This window comes from Anopheles merus, chromosome X, assembly GCF_017562075.2.
Source record: "Anopheles merus strain MAF chromosome X, AmerM5.1, whole genome shotgun sequence".
NCBI lineage: Eukaryota > Metazoa > Arthropoda > Insecta > Diptera > Culicidae > Anopheles > Anopheles merus.
This window is the reverse complement of record NC_054081.1, coordinates 11,964,519-11,989,115: the sequence shown is the minus strand read 5'-3', so window position 1 is coordinate 11,989,115 and position 24,597 is coordinate 11,964,519. Positions and strand designations below refer to the sequence as shown.

The following is a 24,597-nucleotide window of genomic DNA, read 5'->3' as shown; positions in this document are numbered from 1 at the left end:
CGAGCTGTTTGAACTGGGAAAGAAACTACAAACTAGGAATGCGATACCGGTACGGTGGCAGCAGTGGTCTGATGCCTTGTAGGCTTAGAAGGCAGGGGTGAGTTGAAGTTGGGCCATTGGCATTGGCATTGGACCTACTGGACGGTGGACAAAGGATTGAAGCTAAACGAAACCGGCTCGGGTTGAAGCTTGAAACTTTAATTAAAATATCGAATTTATTAGGTATTCTTGAACAACTCCAGCAACTCTGCTGGATGGTTGGAGTGTTTGCTATTGCGTTAAGAACTTCTACCAAATAATTTCAATATTGATTTTTATTGTTTGTTGTTAGTTACACGAATCTTCACTTTTTCCTTTCAATACTCAGTAAGTCTACACACACAGAACATTTTAGCAGAATTATACTATTCTATTCTGAGAATAAATAAAAATGTTGAAGAGTTCCCAACACTTTTCTTTGATGTCTTAGTATCTTAGCGGACGGCGAGTGATGAGTTTTCGATAGTTATCGCTAGCTAGGTTCCGCACGAGGGTCGTTAAAACTAGTGATGAGTACAGTTGGCAAAAATCCGGAGTCTACTCCGACCCGACTCCAAAAAATTTGGGTACCGACTCCGGAAGGCAAGTTCGCCCTGCATTATCCGGTGTCGTTCGGAGTCCAGAGTATCGGTTGGGGTCGGAGTCGTCCGGAATCGGCCGGAGACAGGACGGCTCCTGTTGACTCTGACCGATTCTGATTCCAGTCGATCCCGATCAACTGTAGACAATTCCAAATGACTTCAACTCCGACTCCGGACGACTCCGAACTCTGCCCGACTCCGAATGACTCCAACTCCGGTTGACTCCGGACGACTCAGACTCCGAACGTTTCTGGACAACACCGGGCGACTCCGGACGACTCAGACTCTGAACGACTCCGGACGACTCCGAAAGACTTCGGACAACTTCAGACGACCCAGATGATTCTGACTCCGGGCGGAACTAGTGGTTCGGATTTTGCCGGAGTCGGAATCAGACGAACAATAGCCGGAGTCGGGTCGGAGTTGTGGTTGCGCTCCAAACAGCACATTACTAGTTAAAACCCCTAGCCACACTTCCCGCGCTCTTTCTACTCAAAAACACGTCCTGAATTTCTTTACAAGATTCCATTTCTTCAACACTCATTAATATCAGTCTACACACACGGAACATTGTAGCAGTATTATTCTAGTCTATTCGGAAAATAAATTAAAATGTTGAAGAGTTCCCAATATTCTGCATGATGTCTAAGTATCTTAACGGACGGCGTGTGATGTCTCGGTAGTTATCGCTCGCTAAGTTCCGCCCGAGGGTCATGAAAACCTCTAGTCACTTCCCGCGCTCTTCCTACTCAAAAACCTCCTGAATTTCTTTTAAGAATCGACACTCAATTCTTCAATTCTTCAATACTCTGTAAGCACACACGGAACATTGAGGCAGTATATTAGTACTAGTCTAATCTAAAAATAAATTAAATTGTTTGAAGAGTTCCCAACACTCTTCATCTTAACGGACGGCGTGCAATGTGTCTCAATAGTTATCGCTTAGCTAGGTTCCGCCCTAGGGTCGTTAAGATCTCTAGTCACTTTCTACTCAAACACCTCCTGAATTTCTTCGTCATCGCTCATCGTGGATATCGTGGCCGTCGTCGGACGCTTCACCTTCGTCACGTTCACGTACGGCTCCAGATTGACGCCCGTCTCCGCGACCAGCCGATCGAGCACGACCTTGTCGAGCAGCTCCTGATGGTACCAGTCCGGCTTGCGCTGGGCCAGCTCGCGCACGTAGTACAGCGCCTCGGAGTGCTGACCGGTCGCGACCAGACACTCCACCAGCAGGGCCAGCAGATCCCAGACGCGCACGGGCGGCGCCGGCTCCTGCCGCTCCTCCAGCCGCACCTTGATCAGCTTGATCACGTTGCTGTACTCCTGCCGCTCCGTCGCGTCCTGCAGCTCGATCACGCGCCTCACCTCGGCCATCGCCAGCTGCAGCGCATCGAGGGCGGCCGGCTGCGATCCACCGGCCGCCCCGGGCGCGGCACGCGACAAGCTCTTCACCGCCTCCTGCAGCGCATTCAGCGCCTTGTCGTAGTCCCGGAACTCGTCAATCTCCGCCTGCGCACAGTTGGCGTAAAAGTTGGCGAGCTGGCTGTACGCCTGCCCCTTCGTGTAGAACGTGACGATGTTCTTCAGTATCTTCGCGTCGCTCTGCCAGTTGAGGGCCTGCAGGTAGTTGGCCGCCATCACGTACACGTCCTTCTGGCGCGACATGCCGGCAAAGAAGATGATCTTGTCCGTGTCGCCCGACTTGAGCAGACTCTTCATCGCGCGCACCCGGTCGCCCGCCTGCGTAAACTTCTTCGTCGCCGCGTGGTAGTCGCCCTGCTCCTGCAGTATGTCGCCGAGGCGCAGCAGCAGCGCGGTGCGCTCTCCCTCCGCCAGGTCGTCCTTGCCGGGGGTGAGCAGCTCGGCAAGCGTTTCCGTCACCGGCACCCGGTGCTCGGCACAGACGGCCAGCGCACGGGCCAGCTGGCGGGCGTTCGCGAGCAGCTGCACCGCCTTGTACGGTTGCTCGATGCCGACGAAGAAGTCCGCGCACCGGCCGACCAGGTCCGGGTCGGACGACGCGTCCAGCTCGGACGCGATCACCTGCAGCGACTCGGGCTGCTGCGACCGGAACGCCATCTCGACCGCCTTGTGCAGCATGCCGGCCCGGTGGTACAGCTCGACCGCCCGCCGATAGTCGCCCGACTCCTCGTAGTAGGCGGCGGCGGACGCTTTGTCCCGGGCCCGGGCCGTGCACGCGACCGTCCACAGGTCGTCCGGCAGCTCGTGCTCCTTGCAGATGCGCACCGCGTTGCCGTACGTTTGCGCGCGCGTGTAGAACTGGATCGCCTCCTGCAGCTTGCCGCTGTTCTCGTAGTACCGCCCGAGATGGTAGCAGGCGGCCCGGTCCCCGCTCGCCCGCGCTATCTCGTCCGCCCGGCCGACCTGCCCGATGAAGCAGAGGATGCGCACCTGCGAGAACCAGTCGCCCGACCGCTGGTAGATCTTGAACGCGCCCTCCATGTCGCCGCTGCTCTCGACGTACTGGGCCCACCAGCGCAGCAGCTCCGGGTCGGCCGTCGCCTGCATGTACTGCTTCAGCGCGCCCGGATCGTCCATCAGCAGCTGGCTGATGTTGTGCATCAGGCTGGTGGTGCGCTCGTAGTACTGGATCGCTTTCTGCGTCTTGCCGCACTCCTTCAGCCACTCCGCGTACCGGTGGTACGTGTTGCGCAGGTGCACCCGGTCGAAGTGTTCCGCCACCTCGAGCGCCTCCTCGAACCGCCCGGACGCCTGGTACAGCTTGTTGAGCAGATCGTACCGGCCGCACCGCTTGTACAGCGCTTCCGCCTCCTCCATCATGCCGAGCTCGATCGCCAGCACCGCAACGCGGGCCTCCTGCTCGAGCGTGGCGTCCTCGGTCGCACGGCGCAGCGCCCGCACCGACCGGGCGCGCCGCAAATGCCCCAGGCACACCTTCGCCACATCCAGCCGGCCCGTCTGCACGCAGAGCCGGGCCAGATTCGCCCAAACCGTGTCCGAACGCAGCGACCGGATGCAGCTGAACGCCTGGTCCATGTTTTCCTGCGCCACGTTCAGGCTGAAGTTGAGCACCATTTCGCGCGTGGCCAGATCGCACGTGTCCAGCCCCTTGAAGTCGCGCAGCGACAGACGCGCGATCTCGTTGCGCCGCAGCACGATCAGGTGCGGCACGCACAGCCCGATCAGCTCGAGCTGCTCCCCCGGCGCACCGTTCGGATCTAGCCGCTCCAGCTCGGCCAGTTCCGACTTTGGCGCGTCGACAAACAGCACGTGTATCTGGGACTCTGGCTGGAGCGTGCGAGACTGCTGTTGCTGCTGCTGCTGCTGCTGCTGCTGTCTCGGCAGCGGCTTCGTTTCGCACGCGAGCAGTCGGGCGTCTTCCGTGTCCCAGAAAAATGCCACCGGCAGGCAGTGATGGCCATTCGGAGCGCTACTGGACGCTCCTTCCCCTTGGCCGTCCTTGAGCCAACGGGTCCGGCCGCTCGGTTCGGGGGTGTGGAATTCGCGCGCCGTCAGCACGTTGCTCTCCAGGTTCCAGAGGTACAGCTTGCCATCGGGCAGCAGCTGCTCGTTCGCGATGGTGATCGCCACGTACGTCCCGTTCGCGTTCGTGCGCGCCATAATGATTTCGCCAAACTTCTCGAACAGATCGTACGCGCTTTTGGGCGGCTGCAGCAGGCGGATGTCATGCCGCGACACATCGTACAGGCGGATGTAGCCGTGGAGGGTGAACACGGTTAGATACGGACCGACCAAATCCACGCCGATCGGTTTGCCTGCAATTAAAGAAGAATATTCAGTGTTAGTAAGATGATTTTATTACGTGATTAGCGAAAATTAATGAAGAGTCTCGACTACAACGTGGTCTCGTAAAGACTTGCAACTGATAGCGATCTAAATTATTCGTGGCTTTAATTACTCATTCGAGAGACACATTACGATGAGTGTATAAGTAGGTGCAATTTGAACTGCGACAGCTAAAATTGCCCCTCGATGCTGCAAAGCGTACCGCAACTAGCTTTGTTTATCCATGAATCGTTGTTACTTTACACCTGGTTTGTAATTTAATGGTGTCTTTTATCACTCATGGGTAAACAAATTTAACATTTACAGTAAAATGCGTGTTTTATGTTTGTTTTATTTTCATCGTGGTAGACTTTCGCAATTCTAATTGCACCAAAATGAATAAGTTTTAACCACAAACGGCTTTACCCAATATTGAATAACAGTTGGTACTATTTTTTCGCCGTTTTTCATTCTATCATGATGTATAAACGATCATGACACAAAATATACATCAATAAATGCTCGTTTTAAAGAACATTTAAAAAATTCACATCTTAAAAGAAAGAGCAAGTTTACGTATCACTGGTTTTACTTGGCGGGTTATCTATCAACAACGAAAAGTAAAATTTTACATATATGTAATATTGTTAGTCCGATACCAACTCTGGCAATATCCAATATACCTATTCCACCCGGAGTCGAAGTGGTTCGGAGTCGTCCGGAGTCGACCTGAGTCTTTTGGGGTCGTATTCCGCCGGAGTTCGCCGGAGTCGACGGGAGCTGGAGTCATTCGGAGTCGTCCAGAGTCGGAGTCAATAGAAGCCGTCCGATTAATTGTGCATATGATCGGGTATTTCATTTCATTGTATTTTTTGTTAGTCTTTCACTTTGCACGAGCACTTCGTATACAGATTTTTGTTTCGCAAGCCGACTCCGGACGACTCCCGACTTCAACTCCAACTGATTCCGGATGACTCCGACGACGACTTCGGACGAATCCGGATGACTCCGACTTCCCACGACTCCGGTCGTCTCTGACTGACTCTTAACGACTACGGACGACTACGGACGACTTCGGCTCCAACTGATTCGGGATAACCCCGAACGACTACAAAACACTCTTAACGACTCCGAACGACAAGCAACTTATAGTAGTTCTAGAGCGACGATAGCAACTGAAGAACCTTCCGAAAATGACATTACTAGCGTTATTTTCACAGGCAGCGCCTTTAGAGAAAGGATCTATACGAAACCCTTACATACAATCTATCGAATCTGTATCAATATATAGGTCAATCGAAATCTGTTGGATACCAGGCCATGAAAGCATCACAGGAAATGAACAATCCGAACGCCTTGCGAATGAAGGTAAATTGATCAGTGATCCCTGATGAACGTTGGATCTATCTCCAAGAGGCAATGCGTCCTTGTGGTGGAAAGGACTTATACATCAGAGCACGCAGAAAATATCGAACAAATCACCCATAACAAACCTTAAACAAAATAAAGCAATCATCAGCACCTTGGACCTAACGGCACATATTGTGAACGGCATTATGCAACAATCGTGTGAGGTTTTTCAACAACCCAGCTGTTGAAAAACTTCTTGAAAGATTTGAATAATGCTGTTCACATTGAACACTGAGCCGGAAAACAATGTACAGTGAAACCGTTTTGACGGTCCCTTCATATGAAATACATTTGATGTCTCTTCAAGATGAATATCTCCCTAAGGCGAATATCCTTCAAGCTGCATATGCGATTTGGCAGCCGAAATCCTCTTAGATGAATATTTGGATGACTGTTCATAAAACTATTAGTCAAAGGAAGCCATGCTTTTCCTGTAGTTTATTGGATACTTCATATCAACACCATCGTCAGTTTTCCTCAACATGAATATCTCTCTAAGCTGACGGTCCCTTGAAGATTTACCTCAGAGGGATTTCACTGTATATAGATCAGAGATATCAATCTGGTGGCCGAAATGAAAAGAGCAGCTAACGATCTCATGTAATATCATATAAAAACTAGACTGCCCGTAGTACGTATTTTTAGAAGCATTTTGGCCCGTGGAGTCAGGTGAGTTTAACATCGCTGATAAAGATCAAAATAAGAATCGCCTTTAATCTGTCCGTTTTGTGGATGTGATATGACTGAAGAGTACATCCAAATAGATTGTTTTGGATGCTCTGCCGACAGAATAAAAAACTCAAGCTTAAGGAGCATTTGAACATTATTCTGCCAAACAATTGAAAATGAAATTGTAATACTTTTCAATTTTATGAATGCTAAAACGCCTCATAAAAAATAATAGAACAACAACAAGCTTAAGAAAGCCGTAAGTGGTAATAATAAGGATCTGTTACAATAATTCTTAACAATCACTTTAATTCTATGCTTTTACTCGCTTTAGAGTTGTTTCGTTGTTGTTTTTGAACCCGAAAGAAAATCAATCGTGACAAACAGGCAACAACGCAGCAGGTGTCAAATCGCCCGATCAACTCTCGGCGATGACTTAAAAATACGCTCACAAAATGGAAACGCGAACGGCAAAAGATAAGAAATTTCCAGTTATATAATTTAGAAAAATAATCTATAATAATCTATTGTGAATCAACTCCAATGAAATATCTCATTTCATGTTATTTTTTGTTTTTAATTTTAGTTTTAATGGTAATCCATTTCTCACTATGGGGTTTAAGGTTAAGATCGAGTGGTTTGAATCGATTCTTAAACCGACAGAAGACGTGATTTTTTGCATAAATCGCTATTACTTGAACCAGTTCTAAATATTCCTATTCGAAGCGAGGTAGTTTAGATGCAAAGAAATCCTGTTTTTTTTCATTACTCGCCAAAAAATCAAATTTAAAACAGGAAACTCTTTCAAACTTACTGCGTCAACGAGCAACTAATTGATTTCCAGTTTTCGAGAGTATAAAAATCATGTTGGGAATAAAATGGCTGTTAAAAACAAATACAGGAGGACCCCGAGATACACGTTTAATGGGGACCACTAATTTTTGTATAGTTTTGCCACTTAATTCATTTTCTAATATGATTCTGACTGAATAAAACTGTTTTAAGCCTTTTGAAAAGGTTTTCAACGTTCGATCGAAACTTATTTGACATTTTACAATTGATGTGTCATATCAGTACAATTTTCTCAAAGTACTGTCAAATTCAGAAAACCAAGTACCTCAGAATCCGCGTATAAGAGGTACCGTGTATCTCGGGGACTAACTGTACAGTAAAACCCCTCATAACGTATTTAATCCGTCCCAATGACTCACTCGTTATGCGAAAAACTCGTTATGCGTGAGGCTCTTTTTCATACAATTTGTATGAAAAGTAAAATAATTGGATCCAGGTCAAGAAAAGTGCAGGTATATAAGGTTTATATGCATCACAACCATACGGAACACTTCCAAATGACAAGAATAATGCATTGATCAATTCCTAGCAACAAAATTCTCGCCTTCACGAGCAAGTAGATCAAGAATGCATGCAAGAATACACTCATCAATACACCTCACATTTGTGAAACACACGCTTCTGAGGAAGGTACACTACACACTAAAAATTCACGTCCTGCCCACCACCAACGGCCGAAGCCAAAGAGAGCCTCCAATATTGTCAAATGAGAAGGAAGAAAAGGGAGCAATCAAAGTGAAGAAACTACCTCATTTGCTCTACCTGTCGATAAGCGCAGAAAAACTCTCAGCTCCATTATTTGATCTGAAAAGAGTTATCTGGACATAGAGTGGACGAACCCACGGTCATCTCCGGCTTTTTTCGATTGTTGTATGATTTCGTGAGTTTTGGACTGGCAGTGGGCGTTAATGTGTCACCTCCTTTACACTTTTCATCCACACTTATACACTGCCCCTCATGGAAATAGCTTGATATTTAACGATTCTTAGTATTGAAGCTCTCGAAATGATCACGATTTCTTATCGGAAACAAATATGAAATTGCTCGTTATGCGAGATTTTACTCGTTAAGAGGGATATTTGTAGAGCATTTAGATTTGCTCTTTATGCGTAACACTCGTTATAAGGGGTACTCGTTATGAGGGGTTCCACTGTAGTTCATCTCACAACGATACTCACTCGTGGTTGCGTGTTACAATCTGGGAAAGTTTCAATCAAAGGAGATTTTAATTCACTCACCTTCGTTCGCGTTGAACACCAGCTCCTGCAGTATGATGCCGCTCAGCGAGTAGATCTTGACCTGCTCCGTGCCGAGTGCGACGATGCTCTGCTCGTACAGGTACACCGCACCGCATTCCACCGCGAAGCTGTCCACGTACGACACGGCCAGTGCGTCCGGTTCCGCGCCAGCGTCGGGGCCGGCTGCAAGCCGCGCCCCGGTCGCACCGCGCATCGTACCGGCCGGATCGATCCGATACACCGCCACCGTGCGCCCGTTCGTCACGACCAGGTGCAGCTCGTTCAGCGCGAGATGGATGATGGAGATGTCGGTGTGCAGCAGCGCCTCGCGCCCGTTCGCGTGCCGGATCAGCAGCTCGTTCGATTTCTTCTGCGTGGCCCACAGCTGGCGGGCGTGGGCGGACAGCAGCGACTGCTCCTTCAGTATGAACACGCTCGACAGGCAGTTGACCATCATGCAGGCCCGGTTCGCCTCGGTCGTGCCCCAGACCAGGCTCTTGATGGTGCCCCGCACCGGCGTCACGTTCGTGAGCTGCCACTGGTTCTCGGTGCCGGCGTACGACCGGCCGTACGAACCGGCCGCCCGGCGCCACGTGTACAGGTTGCCCTGGCTCGTGCCGGCACTGAGCGTTTGCGTGTCGGCACAGTACGCGACGCAGGTGAACACTTCCTGGGCGACGGCGGTGGCGGCGGCACCGGCTGCCCCGGTCACCGGGGGCCGATCGGCACCGGTCGCGGTCAACTCCATCGACAACACGTAGTTGTCGTTCGTCTCGATGTCCCAGATGCGGACGGACAGGTCGCCGGTCAGGATCGCCAGTGCGCAGCCAGCCACCCACGTGATGGCGCTCTTCGAGCCGGACACCTTGCCGGACAGCTTCACCCGGTCCAGCTCGGCAATCTGCCCGTTCGTGTCGACCTCGTAGTGCCCGATCGTAATGTCCTCCATCAGTATCACGATCGAGTCCCTGTCGGAGCAACAGAAACGAGTTAAACGTGTTAAACGAGTTAAACGGACGGGCCCGCAGACGAGGCTCAGCGCTTACTGTTTCGGGTGCCACAGTATCTGCATGATCGGGATGGTGTCGCCGCGCACTATCTCCGTGCACGTGCCGGTCTGGTTGATGTAGTACAGTATGCCGGCCTGGGTGCACGCGTAAAAGCAGTAGTTGTCGTGGACGCTCGCGTGCGCCAGATTGCGTACCGCCGTCCGGGGCCGCCAGCTGGTCAGCTGATCCAGGGCCGCCTCATCGCCGGCCACCGCCGCCCTACAATCAAGCGGACAAACGTAATCAGTACACGGTTCGCCGGCCTCTGCGCGCCCCAAGCACTTACCGCGCCAGGTTGGTCAGCTCCTTGCTGCTGGCGCTCTGGATCGATCGGCGAAACGTGATGTGCAGCAGCGGGTCGCGCAGATCGTGGTTAAACATCGTCAGAAACTGGGCCTGCCCGTCGAACCGCCAGCCGGTCAGCACGCCCATCGCGTCCGCCGTGATCACCCGGCCGCCCTTCTCGCTGAACTCGAGCAGCATGATCGGCGACTTGTGCGGCCCGTTCACGCTGGCAAAGTCCCGCTTGCCCTCGAACCAGGCGTGGATCTCGCCGTTCTCCCACCCGGTCAGCAGTATCTTGCGCTCCGGGTGCCACGTCAGCACGGTCGCCTGCGAGGTCGGATGCACCGGGAACGCTACGTCGCGCAGCGGTATGCCCTGCAAGGAAGCGGACGATGTTAGTGCGTGTCGTGTCGTGTCGCGTCACAACCCGTTCCGCCTACCGTGTCGTCGAAGATCGTGACCGAGCCGCCCCGCTCGTTGCTGTACGAGGCGACGGCAAAGATCGGTTCCACCGGGTGCCATGAGCTGACCGTGCTGATCGCCTCACTGTCCAGAAACTGTACCTTGGTGTCGAAGTAAAGCGTCATGCTGGCCGAGCCACGATCACACACGCCCGGAACTGTGTACAGCCCTGTTTGGTTACGCCTTCCCGTGAAGCAGTGCCGTCCGCAAGCCACCTCTTTTGTTTTTTTTTTTCGGCGCGCGCGTGTGTGTGTGAGTTTTCACAGCGCAAAAAGCAAATTTTGTTTACGTTTCGGGCATAACAACCATCACCATGGTGACGCTTTGCCTTGGCAAGGTCAGCTATCGGGAAGCCGCGCGTCAAGTGGCACCCCGCACACCTGTCAAATCGTGTGCTATGCATGTGTATGTGTGTTGTACAGCAAGCTGCTGCGGCGGGCTTCACGCACACAAATATCGTCATCCACAATTTGGCTTCGTACAACGAGCTGCAAGATCGAGCATTACGAATCGGAGCTAGAGATGGGTGCGCTAGAACGCACCCACTGCTCCAGTACGAATCAGGCTAGAATGGTTACGGTTCCGACTCGAGGGAAATGTAATCGCCAGTTCTTTCCGTCCTCATACTCAACTTTCTTTTAGTTCTCATGTGGACAACGTCATAGCAATAAGGTGGCTAAGAAATGTGGGGGCATCACTAGGTTAAACAAAGATCTCAGTTTCTTTGCAAAAGTTCAATTATACAAATCCTTGATCTCACCACATTTTAATTTTTGTTGCACTGTTCTGTTTTTAGAGAATTAACCCAATTTCAGAGATTACAGCATATACAAAATAGAGTTATGAGATTGTTGTTGGGTCTTGGTAGATACACTTGATCTGCTACTCTGCTTGACATATTACAATGGATGTCAGTCAAGCAAAGAGTTTTGTATCAGACTATGATTTTTATTTACAAAATTCTACATGGTATATCCACTAGACGTCCACCGCTATCCTACTCGAAGAGCAAATTAACCAAAAACACCTCACTACATATCCAGGAATGCTCAAAATTATTATTTTTTAAATGTATTGGTATGTACAACTCGTTGCCATCGGAAATAATAAATGCTGTAAACCTTCGGCAATTTAAAAATAAATGTGTAGCCTACATTAAGCAAGTTGTTAAGTAATGTTGTGTTTAGTAGTAATGAACGTTATTCGATTTATGTATTTTTTTTTTATGTTCTGTGTATTTTTGAGTATTTTTGTGTATTTTTGTATTTTGTTTTTGCATATCAACCGCATTCATCAACGTTATGATGATGGATTTTAAATTTGTTTTTCATTTTTCTATTGATTAATACTTAAATAAATCTTTAGAAGTTTCAAATTTGAAATAACAAAGAAAATGAGAGTCTTCATAGATTCGAGACACGCGCGCATAAAGTGGCACCTGATCGGATTCTTTGGTCAATGTCAATCCAACCATCCACTCGTAATTAAATATTATAAATTAATAAGTATATTTTTCTAATTTAATAAATATAAACATATCTTAAGATAATTTCATCATTCTATAACCTATGAAAGGAAAAGGATGGGACCATCATCATCATCATCATCATCATCACAACTGTGAAAGTCAAAGTCTCTTTAAAAAAACAACTGTGAAAACTATAGTTCGTTGGCAAATGTGTAGATAATCAATTTCTACGGGTCGATTAATACAATAATATTTTGAAACAATACCATGTATTAAGTCGAAGAAATGCACAGATTTATTTTTTTTTTGTTAATGTTATTATTATTTTTATTACAGCGCCTACCACAACTGTATGGACAGTCGGTTTTCGCGATGTGTGCAAAATCCGTAAGAAATAGATAAAAACAGTGAATGTATGAGTTGTTCAGAATACTATTTAACATATTTATGTATATATTTTTCTTTTTTTTTTTCAATATTTTTACACGACTTATTACGAGTAAACAAATTGATGGTCGTACATCACTTCGAAAAACTTTTTTTTGTGATAACTAACGCATTTAAACACCGTTCAAAAATTTAAATAACATATTCTAGAAACTTTTTACATAAACCCGTTTTTCTAACGAGTGTTCTACAACTGCTTTTAATAAAAATTGTTTAACAAATCAAAAGTTTTCAAAAAAAATCTTCGCATTTAATGATTGTTTGAAAAATACAAATCAAAATATGAAATATTTTTAAAATGGCCGTAAGAACTTTATCAATTTAGTGAGTAGCGGCTCAAAACTGATCCGATCAAACAAAAGCGACACAAAAACCTCAGCCTCAGGTTTTTTAGCAGAATCTAAATATTTGCTGCTGTTACATACATAGTTAAGGAATGTAATCCTAACTTGAAGGTGCAGAAAATGTAACAAAAAATAAATGACAAAAAATAGAACATGAAATTCCATAAAAATCAATCTCCTATCGTAATTTATTCAAGTGCGGCTATAGAAACTAGACGTCCAAAATAACGGTAATTAATTCTTGCGATAGCTACATACACGGTACAAATGATTTAAAATGTGCAAAGTTCCATTTTTACCACCTTAAACGAACACTCCATACGGACCGATATCGTATCTTTTAAATATATAGCAAAAACACGAAAATTAGGGGTGCAGCCTAGCCGCAGTGTATGCCCAGGTCCCGGTGCCAGCAACGTCAACTTCAAGCATCGACGGAATAGATGTCTCTTACAAACACTTAGATTAGTCCATTCGTTCGCCAAAGATGCGCGCACATACGAATTAAAACACGGGAATATACATCAAATGTTTCTCCTTACGATTCCGACGGTTCCGACAGGTCTGATTGAGCCTACTCTCTGGAACTCTAGCCACCCGGAACCAGCTCCACTTTTTATCATTTTGATCCACCGGAACTAAAATTGATTTAAAAAGCAGTACATCATTGTGAATAAATTATAATTAATTAATGTGATTGAAAGATGACACAAGACAAATAATTCCGATATCCTGATGCTCTAAGTACATAAAAAAACAACAACAACAAGTTACACAATTTCACCAGACCAACTTGCAGCAAGCGAAAAACTGTTGATGATCGTCTGCTTTTTTTTGTGAGTGCGATACACTCATCGAATCGGAATGTCTGACCCGCAGACGCAACGCTTGTATGGACCACTGGAACGGGTGATAAGCAAGCAGTCGCAGATGTGTATTTAGAACCCCTTTCGGAAGCGCATGCTAAAAAAAAATGCTCACAAACTAGAGCGTGGGTGATTAGAAGGCAGGAAGTGAGGCACTACTTCAAAGCCAATTCAGAAACCCCAACGCGTGGACGTGTTGATGTGCCCTTCCAGCAGCCCAGTACCTGTAATGTGAACCTGTAGTGCCCAAGATGGTGGAGTCGTTAGCGATACATCGGTGTGTAGTGTTGCCGCTTGTGATATTGGTAATAGTGTATGCTGCCGGGGGACAGGAAACATCCGAAAGCGCGAATTCTTTTACGGAGGATTCCCTCAGCTCCAGCGAGGAAGATTCCACCACGTGGCAGTTACCTGAGCAAGAGTATCAGGAGCTCGATCAGGCTGGCTCAACCACACAAAACAACGATCAACAGTCTGGCACAGTAACGGAGGACCTCGATCAAGCGCAGTCAACAACTGCTTCCCCCGACCGACGACTGGAGCAAGCGAACGCTCGCTTTCAGGCTAACATTGGCCGGCTGAAGCGGAGCAACGATCGGCTCGACATCGTGTTTCTGATCGATGCCAGCTCGAGCGTCGGCCGGGCCAACTTCCACAGCGAGCTCCGGTTCGTGAAGAAGCTGCTCGCCGGCTTCGACGTGAGCGTGAACCGTACGCGCGTGGCGCTGGTCACGTTCAGCTCGCGCAAAAAGGTAATCCGTCACGTCGATCACATATCGCAGCCACTGCCCGGGAACGATAAATGCCTGCTGCTCAACTATCAGCTGCCGGGCATCGAGTACAGCGGGGGCGGCACCTACACCTACGGTGCGCTGTGGGAAGCGGAAGAGATCTTCGCCCGGGACAGCTACCCGGAGCGAATCATATTTCTCATCACGGACGGGTACTCGAACGGCCAGAGTCCGATACCGATCGCAGAGCGGCTGAAACAGGACGGAGTGCAGATCTTCTCGATCGGCATCGAGAGTGGTAACGAGGAGGAGCTGACCAGCATTGCCACGTCCGCCGAGCATCGCTATCTGCTCGGCAGCTTCGAGCAGTTCGAGTCGCTGGTCCGGCAAGCGCTCCATCTCGACTACCGCCATGGTCCCTCCATGCCGTTGGCTAATGGGGCGCTCTGCGATCGGTTGTGTGACAGAGCGAAGGTGAGAGAGCACGGTACGGAGTTGGTGGCCGGCTGCTGTGATGCACACGCTGTCTGTAGTTGCCTCACCACCTCCGGCCATTACCGTTGCATCTGCCGGCCGGGCTTTACCGGGTCGGGACTGCGCGGAGACTGTCATCCCTGCCCGAATGGGACCTACTGGACGGCCGGTGGTAGCTGTGAGTCGTGTCCGCACGCACGCCACATCACACTGACGCTCGGTGCGACCTCCGAAAAGGAGTGCGTGTGTCCTCGCGGCTACCAGGAGAACGAGGATGGTCGCTGCGTTGCCATCACCTGTCCGGAGCTGCAGGCTCCTGAGAACGGATACTTCGTGATGGAGCCGAAACCGTGCAGTCAGGTGCTGAATGCGGCTTGCGGTACGCGTTGCCGGCCGGGGTATGAGCTGACGGGGAGCAGCATTCGTCTGTGCCAGGAAAATGGCGAATGGTCCGGCACGGAAGCAAAGTGTACGAGTAAGTGTAGATCTGCTGCATGATTATATAATCGCAAGAATTGGCTTTTAATTCAAATCCTTACTTATCGGCTACATTGAATGCTCCAACGCTGCTCCGGAATTCGTCTACACCAGTGAAGAAGTGTCCACCGCTAAACATTCCGTACTACGGTATGGCCGTATGCAGCAATCCGGATCTCGACCTTCTGTACGACTACACGCCCCGAAACAAGTCGTTTCTGCAGAACTACAGCATGTCGGCGGAACGGTTCACCGAAGCGATGCCCATCGATACCGAGTGCTCGTTTACGTGCGGTCCTGGATTCTATCTGAAGGGCTCGCACAACCGAAACTGTCTGCCCTTGTCCAAGTGGGACGGGTTGCAGACAACCTGCAAGCGTAAGAAGCTACCTTTGTACCACTGATCACTCACGCAGCCACTGTTAACGTTATCCGCATTCTTCCCCTTTACTTCCTCCAAGAGATCCTGTGCCCAGCGCTGCCCAAGGTCGCATTCGCCACGTACGATCCGACGGACTGTGCCGAGTCCAAGTCGGCCTTCGGTACGAACTGCACGCTGATCTGCGACTTTGGCTTCGAGATGAAGGGCGGTCCCTCGACCAAGCAGTGCGGCGGCAAACGGACCGGCACGTGGAGCAAGCTGAAAACGCCCCGCTGCATCGATATCGCCCCACCGTACATCGAGTGTCCGGGCAACTACACCGTGCTGATGGACGACGACTTCCCGCACGCGCTGGTCCGCCGGCTCCAGCAACCGTACGTGTTCGACAACAGTGGCGACAACTTTACGTACTGGTCGAAGCCGGGCATCAAGGAGGACGGGATCCGGCTCGCCCTTGGCGATCACGAGTTTAGCTACATCGCGATGGATGCGTTCAAGAATAAGGCCCGCTGTAGCTTCACCGTCTCAGTAATCGATCTAACGCCGCCCGTCTTCGAGCAGTGCCTGGATGGCCCGGTGCACTACGTTAGTGACAGTGCCAACCGGCAGGAAACGGTCGTCCGCTGGGAGGAACCGCTGGTGTACGACAATTCCGGGCGTAACGTTACCGTCACGCAGAACGTAACCTTCGGCTATCTGCCGGCAGGGCGCCACGCCGTACGGTATCTGGCAGTGGACGCCTCCGGCAACGAAGCCGAGTGTGTGCTGACGGTCGAGGTGAAGCAGTACACCTGCGATCACGTACCGGAACCGCGCAACGGCTACTCGATCTGTGCGTACAACGCGTCCCACGCTTGGTGCGAGATCGGCTGCAAGGAGGATTACATGTTTAGCCTGCAGCCGGAGGAAACCATCCGGCTGGTGTGCGATCGAGCCAACCCAACGTGGGGCGAGCAGCTGGAAGTGCCGGAATGCAGCAAGGTGATCGGCTCGTCCGGGGTGGAGAAGATCATCACCATCCGGCTGGACGACGAGATGGACCCCGGGCTCTGCAACGATACGGATGCCATCAACGAGGTGTCGGAAGCGTTCAGCGATGGGCTGCGGCAGGAGATGTGCGGCGATCACGCGGACTGTACGCTGATGACGACCCTGCCGGCCTGTCCTGCCGGCAACGGGGGTACGGAAACCGCGGAGGACACTGCGGTACGGTACAGTATCGTAAAGCGTAGCGTAAATGCGCAGCCATCTACTACTCCCGATCCGGGAAGGGCGAACGATCGGGCAATGGTTAAGATTTTCGTGTACAAGCGCGTCTCCCAGGAACTTGGGCTGTGGCGTCCTGATGGCAAGCAGTCGGAAAATATAAAGGTAAGTATACTTCAAGGTCTGTCAGCTAGATCCTCTCTATCAATGTGAACGATACCTACATTTGAATGAAGTTTTAACTTGATTGATTCGTTGTTCAATAATGAAAACGCTCTAGGCTTGAACCTACCTAGACTACGTCTGAGAGGAAAGATGCAATGTCTTAGATGATGAAAGCAAATTTTGATCCGTAGCATGGATAGAGTTTGATTTCATTTTACAGACCAAACAATAGCAAAGGAATTGTAACTCCGAGAAGTACAACAAAATAAACGGCTCCCAAACCCATTCTGGGTCTAGGAACTAATGTCAAATCTTTGAAATAACCCTTAACTGATCCAGTATCCATGCCGTTTTTGGAGTTTATGTTCTACCTTTAATAGTTTCGGGGATTGATCTCGAAGCCATACTAGTATTGGGGCCCTTCATGATTCTAGTCAGCTTTTTTACATAGAGTTTGACAGTTAGAGGCTGAAATCATGTAAACACTCCACACAAAACCACACACAAAACTAGCCTGCGATTTTCAGCCTAGATTATTCTAGCCTCAAAGCTAGAATTGGATTCGAGTATCTGCTCGAAAGAATTGTCAAAACAAGGTCGCGTTTAAATTTATTCCATGGTGCATTAAAGAGATCAGGTGGGGGAATCTGGATTCAAAGTGTTAGTAGGCCAGGTGGTCTCATAGCCTGTTTTTTATAACCCAATTTGATCTTTACTTTATGACAGGACGGTTGAAGTCTTTTGCTCAAACAGCCTTACTGGTAACATGGCGAATACACAAAACAATCTTCGAATCTTCATTCAGAAGCAGAAGCGATACAAATCAGGTTTCTAAATTCATACACCTTGGGATAATCCCAGCTGTATATTATACCGACTTAGATAGCTGCTCGAAAACTGCTATACAACGCAAATAGCTGACAGGTTAAAATTTTAGCCTACGAACTTACAACGGAAAGGGCTCCATTATTAGTAATGCTGAACCCATTGCCAAATTGGAATTAATCCCGTACCGATACAGGTTCTGGAACTGAGCTCAAAATCATACCCGTCCAAGTACTAATCCTGGAAATGGCACAGAACCCACAATGGACTGCTAATTGGCTCCGCACTCAAACCAGTGCTGGAACTGATGCCAAAATGATCTTGATCTATTCTGGCCCTAGAATTGCTCCCAAATTCCAAATATCCTTAAACTTCTCCCACTATAATTCTGGTTCAAAATAATGAAACTGGATCTATCTCACCAAGGAATAGGATCTTGTTTACAATAGTTGCTAAAGCAGCATCTTTTTCCTATCCTACATCCAAACAGCGTATAAAAGAGGAGCTCGAGAAGATCAATGGAAAGAAGAAGCTGCGCCGTCGGCTTGGTGCTCTGAATTTGGACCTGAGCGTCCTAAAGCTGGACGAGAAGATACGCTGCGCGAACGGGAGCATTTCAAAGAAGTTGGTTTGTGGTAAGTGGTGCCTGCTACCCCTTAGCACGCGCGATAATCTACACCCCAGCGCTTTTCTTTCAGTGCACTGCCCCCGGGGTACGTACCACAACTACACCACCAACAGCTGCCTGAGCTGCCCGGTTGGGTCGTACAACGATCAAACGGGCCAGACCGGCTGCCAGCCATGCCCGGAGCATCATTCCACGCGCAAACTCAATGCCAAACACGCCCACGAGTGTAAACCCCAGTGTCCGCCGGGGACGGTGGCAAGGTTGAAGCTGTTGAAGAAAACAAAATCCAATGGTGGAAACGTCAACGGTGCGGTGAAGTACCATAAGACGCTGATGCCGTTCTGTCGCCTGTGTGAGCCGGGACAGTACCAGGAGCAGTACAACCGGGCCCAGTGTCTCGCGTGCCCATCCAGCCACAGTTCGCCTCGTGGATCGAAGTCAGCCGCCGACTGCTTCCCGATCGGCGGCCAGCTGTGCAACGGTACGGTCGGCAACGTGTGTGGAGTTGGTGGTCGGTGTGTGGTCGACCCTAGCTCGCTGCTCGGCTATCAGTGCGTCTGTGACGAGAACTATGTTGGGGAACACTGCGAGATTGCGCTAAATCCGTGCGGCTCGGCACCCTGCTACAATGGGGGACGGTGCGTGAGCAACGGTAGTGCCGGGTTTGTCTGCCACTGTCAACCGCCTTATACTGGCGGTCCACTGTGTGAGTTTTACGTGGATCCGTGCCGGTCGGACCATTGCAAGAACGGTGGCAGCTGCGTGGAGGTAGACGGTCGTCCATTCTGCGAGTGCCCGCTGGGCTACGACGGTGAGCGGTGCGAGTGGCGCAAAGACTTCTGCACGCCCAATCCGTGCGAGTTCCAGGGTATGTGCATTAATGTCGACGAGGGCTATAGTTGTGCCTGCCCGAGCGGTAAAACGGGACGTCGATGCCATCTGGAACCGTGCGACTATCTGCCCTGCCCGGCGGGCTCGATGTGTCTGAACGGAGCGAACGATACGTCCGGTGGGAACGATAGGTTCACGGTGGTTCTGCAGACACAGCAGCTGCCATCCAACTCAGGCTCACTGGCGTACTCGTACCGGTGTGTCTGTCCAGTCGGATTGAGGGGTACCAGCTGTGCCGAACTGGACAATCCGTGTGAAACGTCCAGGTACTGCCGGAACGGGGCGACCTGTGAACCGGCCAAACTGCGAGTCCTCGGAGCTAGTACGGCCGAAGATTATGATGACGAAAGCTACCGCAAGGTACGATGTCACTGCCCGCCGGAGTACCATGGAAGCAGATGTGAGCTGCTACTGTCGGCCGCCTTCGAGCTGGAGTTTCCTCGTACCGGGGTACAGGCGTACGTCAAGCTGGCAGCAGATAGCAGCGATGCGACGGGTCTGCGGGCGATCAGCATGTGCGGCTGGTACCGGACGGACGATGACTTCAACTACGGCACACTGCTATCGTATGCAACGGCCACCGTCGACAATGCGTTCACGCTGACCGACTACAGCGGGCTGGTACTGTACGTAAACGGTGCCCACGTCGTCACGAACGTCTCGCTGAACGATGGCGAATGGCACTTTGTATGCGTCAGCTGGACAAGTGCAGGTGGACGGTACGCGCTGTACGTCGACGGGGAACGGAGTGCGTACGGGTCGCGTCTAAGCGAAGGTGCACCGATACAGTCGGGCGGTTTGTACGTATTTGGCCAGGAACAGGACGTACTTGGGGGTGGGTTCAGCGAGACGGAATCGTACCGAGGTCGCATGGCGTACGTAGACCTGTGGAAGCGTGAGCTTGAGCTGGAGGAGGTCCGTCATCTCTACCGTACCTGCGCAGCGTACAGCGGGGATCTGGTGCGATGGATAGATCTACGACTTCAGACGGTCGGGCTGGTGCGCATCGTAGCGTCGAGCTTTTGTCGCGACTGTCCGCGGAATCATTCGCTACCGAATGGGTCAGTACGGTACGACGGTAGGAGAGCTGTGTTTCAGTGCGACGAAGGCTACGAGCTGATCGGCCCATCGTTCTCTGAGTGTCTGCGCACGTCCCAGTGGACTGCGGGCGTACAGTTCTGCAAGCGTAAGTAGCCACTGCCACGTGGTCAGAATAGATCGTTTTTTGTGATGGGGGAAATTAACTTTTCATGGGAATAGATACCGGGTATTTCCTTGGTTTTTTGGAATTCTAGAGAGCAGGTCTGGAATCAGTTTTCGGAATCAGAGTCGGTTCCGGCATCGGTTCTAGAATCAGAATCAATTTCCAAAAGCATTTTTAATCGATTTCAGCAAAGAGGTAGTCCTTATCCGTTTTCCAAGTTTGAGCCTGAGTTTTTCGAGCATTTTAAGATTTCAGAATCGATTTCTAAATCGGCAACAGAATCGATTCAGAATACCGCGACCACCAAATTGCTTCCCAAATCGGTTCGATCCAGAACCAGTTCTCAATCGGTTCCAGTATTTATTTCTGAGTCGAATCCAGAAATAAATCTGAATCGATTACAGAAACGATTCCAAAATCTCTTTCAGAATCGATCGATACCAGATTTGGTTCTAGAATTAATTCCAAAATATATTCCGGAATCGGTTCCAGAATATTTTCTGATTTATACTGATCTTTTCCGACACATAATCAATTCCCCGTAACAAGGAGTGTCTTTCCGGTTGCGTGGTACTACGTAGGACGTTACGCCAATCGTTTACAGAATCGTTTCCATCGGTTCTAGAATACATTCCAAAACTTATTCTAGAATCTACTCTAGAACCGATTTCAGAAACGGTTCCAAAATTGATTTCGGAATTTATTTCAGAGACGGATCAAGAATCTATTCCAAAATCGATTCAAAATTGGTTCTAAAATCTATTCTGGCACAGAATCGATTCCAGAAATGGTTCCAAAATTGATTTCAGAAACGATTGCAGGATCTATTCCAAAATCGTTTCCAGAATCTTTTCAAGAATCGATTGTAGAAAATGTTTCAGAATCGGCTACAAACTCAATTCCAGAATCAATTCGAGAATCGACTTCAGAAATGGTTTCAGAATCGATTCCAGGAACGGTTCGGTAATCGCTTCTAGGATACATTCCAAAACGTATTCCAGAAACTATTCTAGAACCGATTTCAGAAACGGTTCCAAAATTGATTTCATAATATATTTCAAAATCGGATGCATAATGTATTCCAGAATCGATTGCAATATTTAGAATCGGTTCCAAAATCTATTCTGACACAGGATTGATGCCAGAAATGGTTCCAAAATTGATTTCAGAATCGATTGCAGGATCTATTCCATATCGTTTCCAGAATCTTTTCATGAATCGATTCTAGAAAATCTTCTAGAATCGGTTACAAACTCAATTCCAGAATCAATTCCAGACTCGATTCCAGAAATGGTTTCAGAATCGATTCCAGCAACGATTCGGTAATCGCTTCTAGAATACATTCCAAAACGTATTCCAGAAACTATTCTAGAACCGGTTTCAGAAACGGTTCCAAAATTGATTTCAGAATCTATTTAAAAATCGGATCCAAAATGTATTCCAGAATCGATTCCAATATTTAGAATCGGTTCCAAAATCTATTCCGACACAGAATCGATGCCCGAACCGATTCCAGAAATGGTTCCAAAATTGATTGCAGAATCGATTCCAAAATCGATTGCAGAAATGGTTTCAGAATCGATTCCAGGAACGGTTCCTGGATCGATCTTAAAATTGGTTCCTGAAGCAATCCCAGATTTGGTTCTATCGGTCTTGGAAACAGTTCCAGGGGCAAAAATCGACTCCGGAAACGATTTCAGAATTTATGTTGTCACTCTAACACGGGAATTATTATCCACTCGCAGTAACACGCTGCGGTACCATCGGTGCTCCATTGAACGGTCAGGTCCTACTAACGAAGACCAGCTTCGGAGGTGAGGCTCGGTTTAGCTGCGACGAGGGATTCCTCATTGCCGGGGCGGAGCTTCTGCATTGCACTGCCCGCGGTACCTGGTCTGGGCCGCCGCCCGACTGCATAAGCATCGTCAAATGTCCGCCGCTGGTGCTGGAAGCGCTCGATGGCCGCGCCCCTATCATTTACGCAACCGAACGGGGTGCCATTCCGCAGCACCTGGATAGCTACGATGTGGGCGTGTTGGCGGAAGTACGCTGCCTGCCTGAGTACGCCCTAACCGAAGACAATCTGCTCACTTGCCTCGAGTCCGGCCAGTGGGATCTACCGCTGCCCGAGTGTGTGCCGATTCCTCCCACGACCACGCCGGAACCGAGCCGGGATACCCAACCGGCCCTCATCATACGCGTCAACCGTCGACCGGATGTGCAGTTCTGGAAGCAGCTGCGCGGCTACCTGTTCCATGGCTGTACGCCGCCGGCCGTACCGGGCCGGGGGCTCTCGCTGTTCTGCTACTCCGCAACCGGCACGATCGCCGGCAACAACTGGACGGATTTGAGCGGGTTCTCGCTGCAGCGCGATGCGCCGCGCCTCACCAACATCGACGTCCGGCTGCTCGGCTTTCTGATGCGCACGGTCAAGCCGAACCTCAGCCGGGTGGTGCCGCAAAACCTGCTGCACTTCATACTGTATGGCTCGGTGGACCCGATCTCGCCGGAGATGCGCTACCCGGGCCACATCGAGAACGCGTACCGGTTCGTGATCTGCCAGTTTATCGACGTGATCCTGATGGACCGGGAGCTCAACTACGACGACGAGCTGGTGGTGGACATCGGGCAGGAGGAGAACACCAACACCAAGATCAAGCATCTGCTCAAGAACGTGGCCCATGCCGTGTATCCGCAGTACCAGCGGCTGCTGGAGGAGCGGAGCGCGCGCGAATCGGCCGCACTGAAAAAGATTATCGAGCTGGCGGATAGGGTACCGGGGAGTACCGCTACGCCCACGACGACGACGACGACGACAACAACTGCCGCTGCGCCGAAGCGATGCCCGCTGAGCCATCTGCCCAGTCCGCCGATCGACAGCCACGTGGCGATGGTTGCGCTGGCCACCCAGCACCGTCCGGCCGGCGAGTGGCGCCTCGAGCAGCTGCTATCGAGCGGCCAGCTGGCCGATCCGGGCGATCGCATCCAGTTCGGTTGCGATGCGGGCTTCAGCATGCGCGGCTCGGCCGTGACCGTGTGCGGTGCGGACGGGCGCTGGACCATGGTGGAAGGCTTCTGCGAGGGGGCCGTGTGCGAGCATCCACCGACCCGGGCCAACATGCTGATTGCGCCCGGCTCGCGGGACAAGCAGTACTACGTGGACGACGAGATCGAGTATCGGTGCGAGCCGGGCTACACGATCAAGGGCCATCCGATCGTGAAGTGTCTGCCGAACGGCCGCTGGACCCCGATGGTGGCGCGCTGTACACGTAGGTTTTTTACTATCTAATAGCTGGAGGGACAACAAGTTGGGCCTTTCTTAACGGGATTTCTCGCTCGTCTTTCGCTTATTTCTTTTGCAGGTATCTCCTGTGGACGACCGAAGAATCTGCCGATGGCCTACATACTAGCGGGCAGCTCGTTCCTGTACGGTGACTCGCTGAAGGTTCGCTGCCGGCAGAGCAGCATCGACATCACCTGCCAGTCCACGGGCCAGTGGACATCGTTCGATCAGTGCTTCCAGGCTGCAGCCGTCTCTGTAGGTCGTTAACATCTGAGTACAATGCGTAAGGAGCAAACGAGACGAGTAACTGTTACATAAGGCACGTTAGTTTCCTTGTAGTTTCTTTGAACCTACTTCAACGGGATATTTAAAAAATAAATCTTTCTCCTGATTAGACGTTTAACTATTGTTGTACAGATTTCTAAAATGAGTGTGGAGTTGTATGTTCATGAAGACAAACTTAAGTTTGCTTCAATGTAGACACTCAATTCTTCATAATCATAATTAGTGAAATTCCATATGTACTCGACTGCTGTTCGAAATGCCTGAAGTTGTGGATTTGTGTGTGATTAATTGTGTTTAAAGCATTAAGAGTTCCATAGTACGTAAATTGGAATTGGGTCTTCTATCGATAAATAATTGCGTGGAGTGCAAGGTGGTAGTGCTACTTCGAAAGACGCCCGCGATAGCAATGTTGCAGAAAACGAGAAATCCCCGTCATATCTGGATGAGATTGCCAGCGGCTTGAAGCAACTTAAGAGCAATAAGTCTGCTAGCTCTGATGGACTAGCGACCGAGCTCTTCATCATAAGGCCGGAGAGGACTACCGTCGAAATGTATCAGCTGATCG

The 24,597-nt window shown here is 50.0% G+C and overlaps 2 protein-coding genes across 2 annotated transcripts; one reads left to right on the top strand and one right to left on the bottom strand.

The window, feature by feature from the left end:
- Positions 1–233: 233 nt before the first annotated feature.
- Positions 234–10,699, bottom strand: LOC121595780 (intraflagellar transport protein 140 homolog). Its single transcript, XM_041919995.1, has 5 exons — positions 10,335–10,699; positions 9,896–10,269; positions 9,607–9,828; positions 8,561–9,528; positions 234–4,381 (listed from the first exon to the last, which is right to left on the bottom strand). Exons 1-5 carry the CDS (start codon positions 10,479–10,481, stop codon positions 1,608–1,610), a joined length of 4,485 nt encoding a protein of 1,494 aa, XP_041775929.1. The 5' UTR covers positions 10,482–10,699; the 3' UTR covers positions 234–1,607.
- Positions 10,700–12,655: 1,956 nt separating this feature from the next.
- Positions 12,656–24,264, top strand: LOC121594768 (sushi, von Willebrand factor type A, EGF and pentraxin domain-containing protein 1-like). Its single transcript, XM_041918413.1, has 7 exons — positions 12,656–15,161; positions 15,278–15,541; positions 15,625–16,916; positions 18,232–18,376; positions 18,440–20,446; positions 22,210–23,733; positions 23,827–24,264. Exons 1-7 carry the CDS (start codon positions 13,733–13,735, stop codon positions 24,012–24,014), a joined length of 6,849 nt encoding a protein of 2,282 aa, XP_041774347.1. The 5' UTR covers positions 12,656–13,732; the 3' UTR covers positions 24,015–24,264.
- The last annotated feature ends 333 nt before the right edge of the window (positions 24,265–24,597 follow it).

Bases quoted from the DNA above. Each gene is read 5' to 3' on its own strand.
- LOC121595780 (XM_041919995.1), bottom strand. From the start codon at position 10,481: ATGACGCTTTACTTCGACACCAAGGTACAGTTTCTGGACAGTGAGGCG. The intron at 10,270-10,334 runs GTAGGCGGAACG...GCTTCCTTGCAG, and splicing joins TCACGATCTTCGACGACACG to GGCATACCGCTGCGCGACGT. The intron at 9,529-9,606 runs GTAAGCGCTGAG...TTGCTCCGACAG, and splicing joins ATACTGTGGCACCCGAAACA to GGACTCGATCGTGATACTGA.
- LOC121594768 (XM_041918413.1), top strand. From the start codon at position 13,733: ATGGTGGAGTCGTTAGCGATACATCGGTGTGTAGTGTTGCCGCTTGTG. The intron at 16,917-18,231 runs GTAAGTATACTT...ACATCCAAACAG, and splicing joins AGCAGTCGGAAAATATAAAG to CGTATAAAAGAGGAGCTCGA. The intron at 18,377-18,439 runs GTAAGTGGTGCC...CTTTTCTTTCAG, and splicing joins TTCAAAGAAGTTGGTTTGTG to TGCACTGCCCCCGGGGTACG.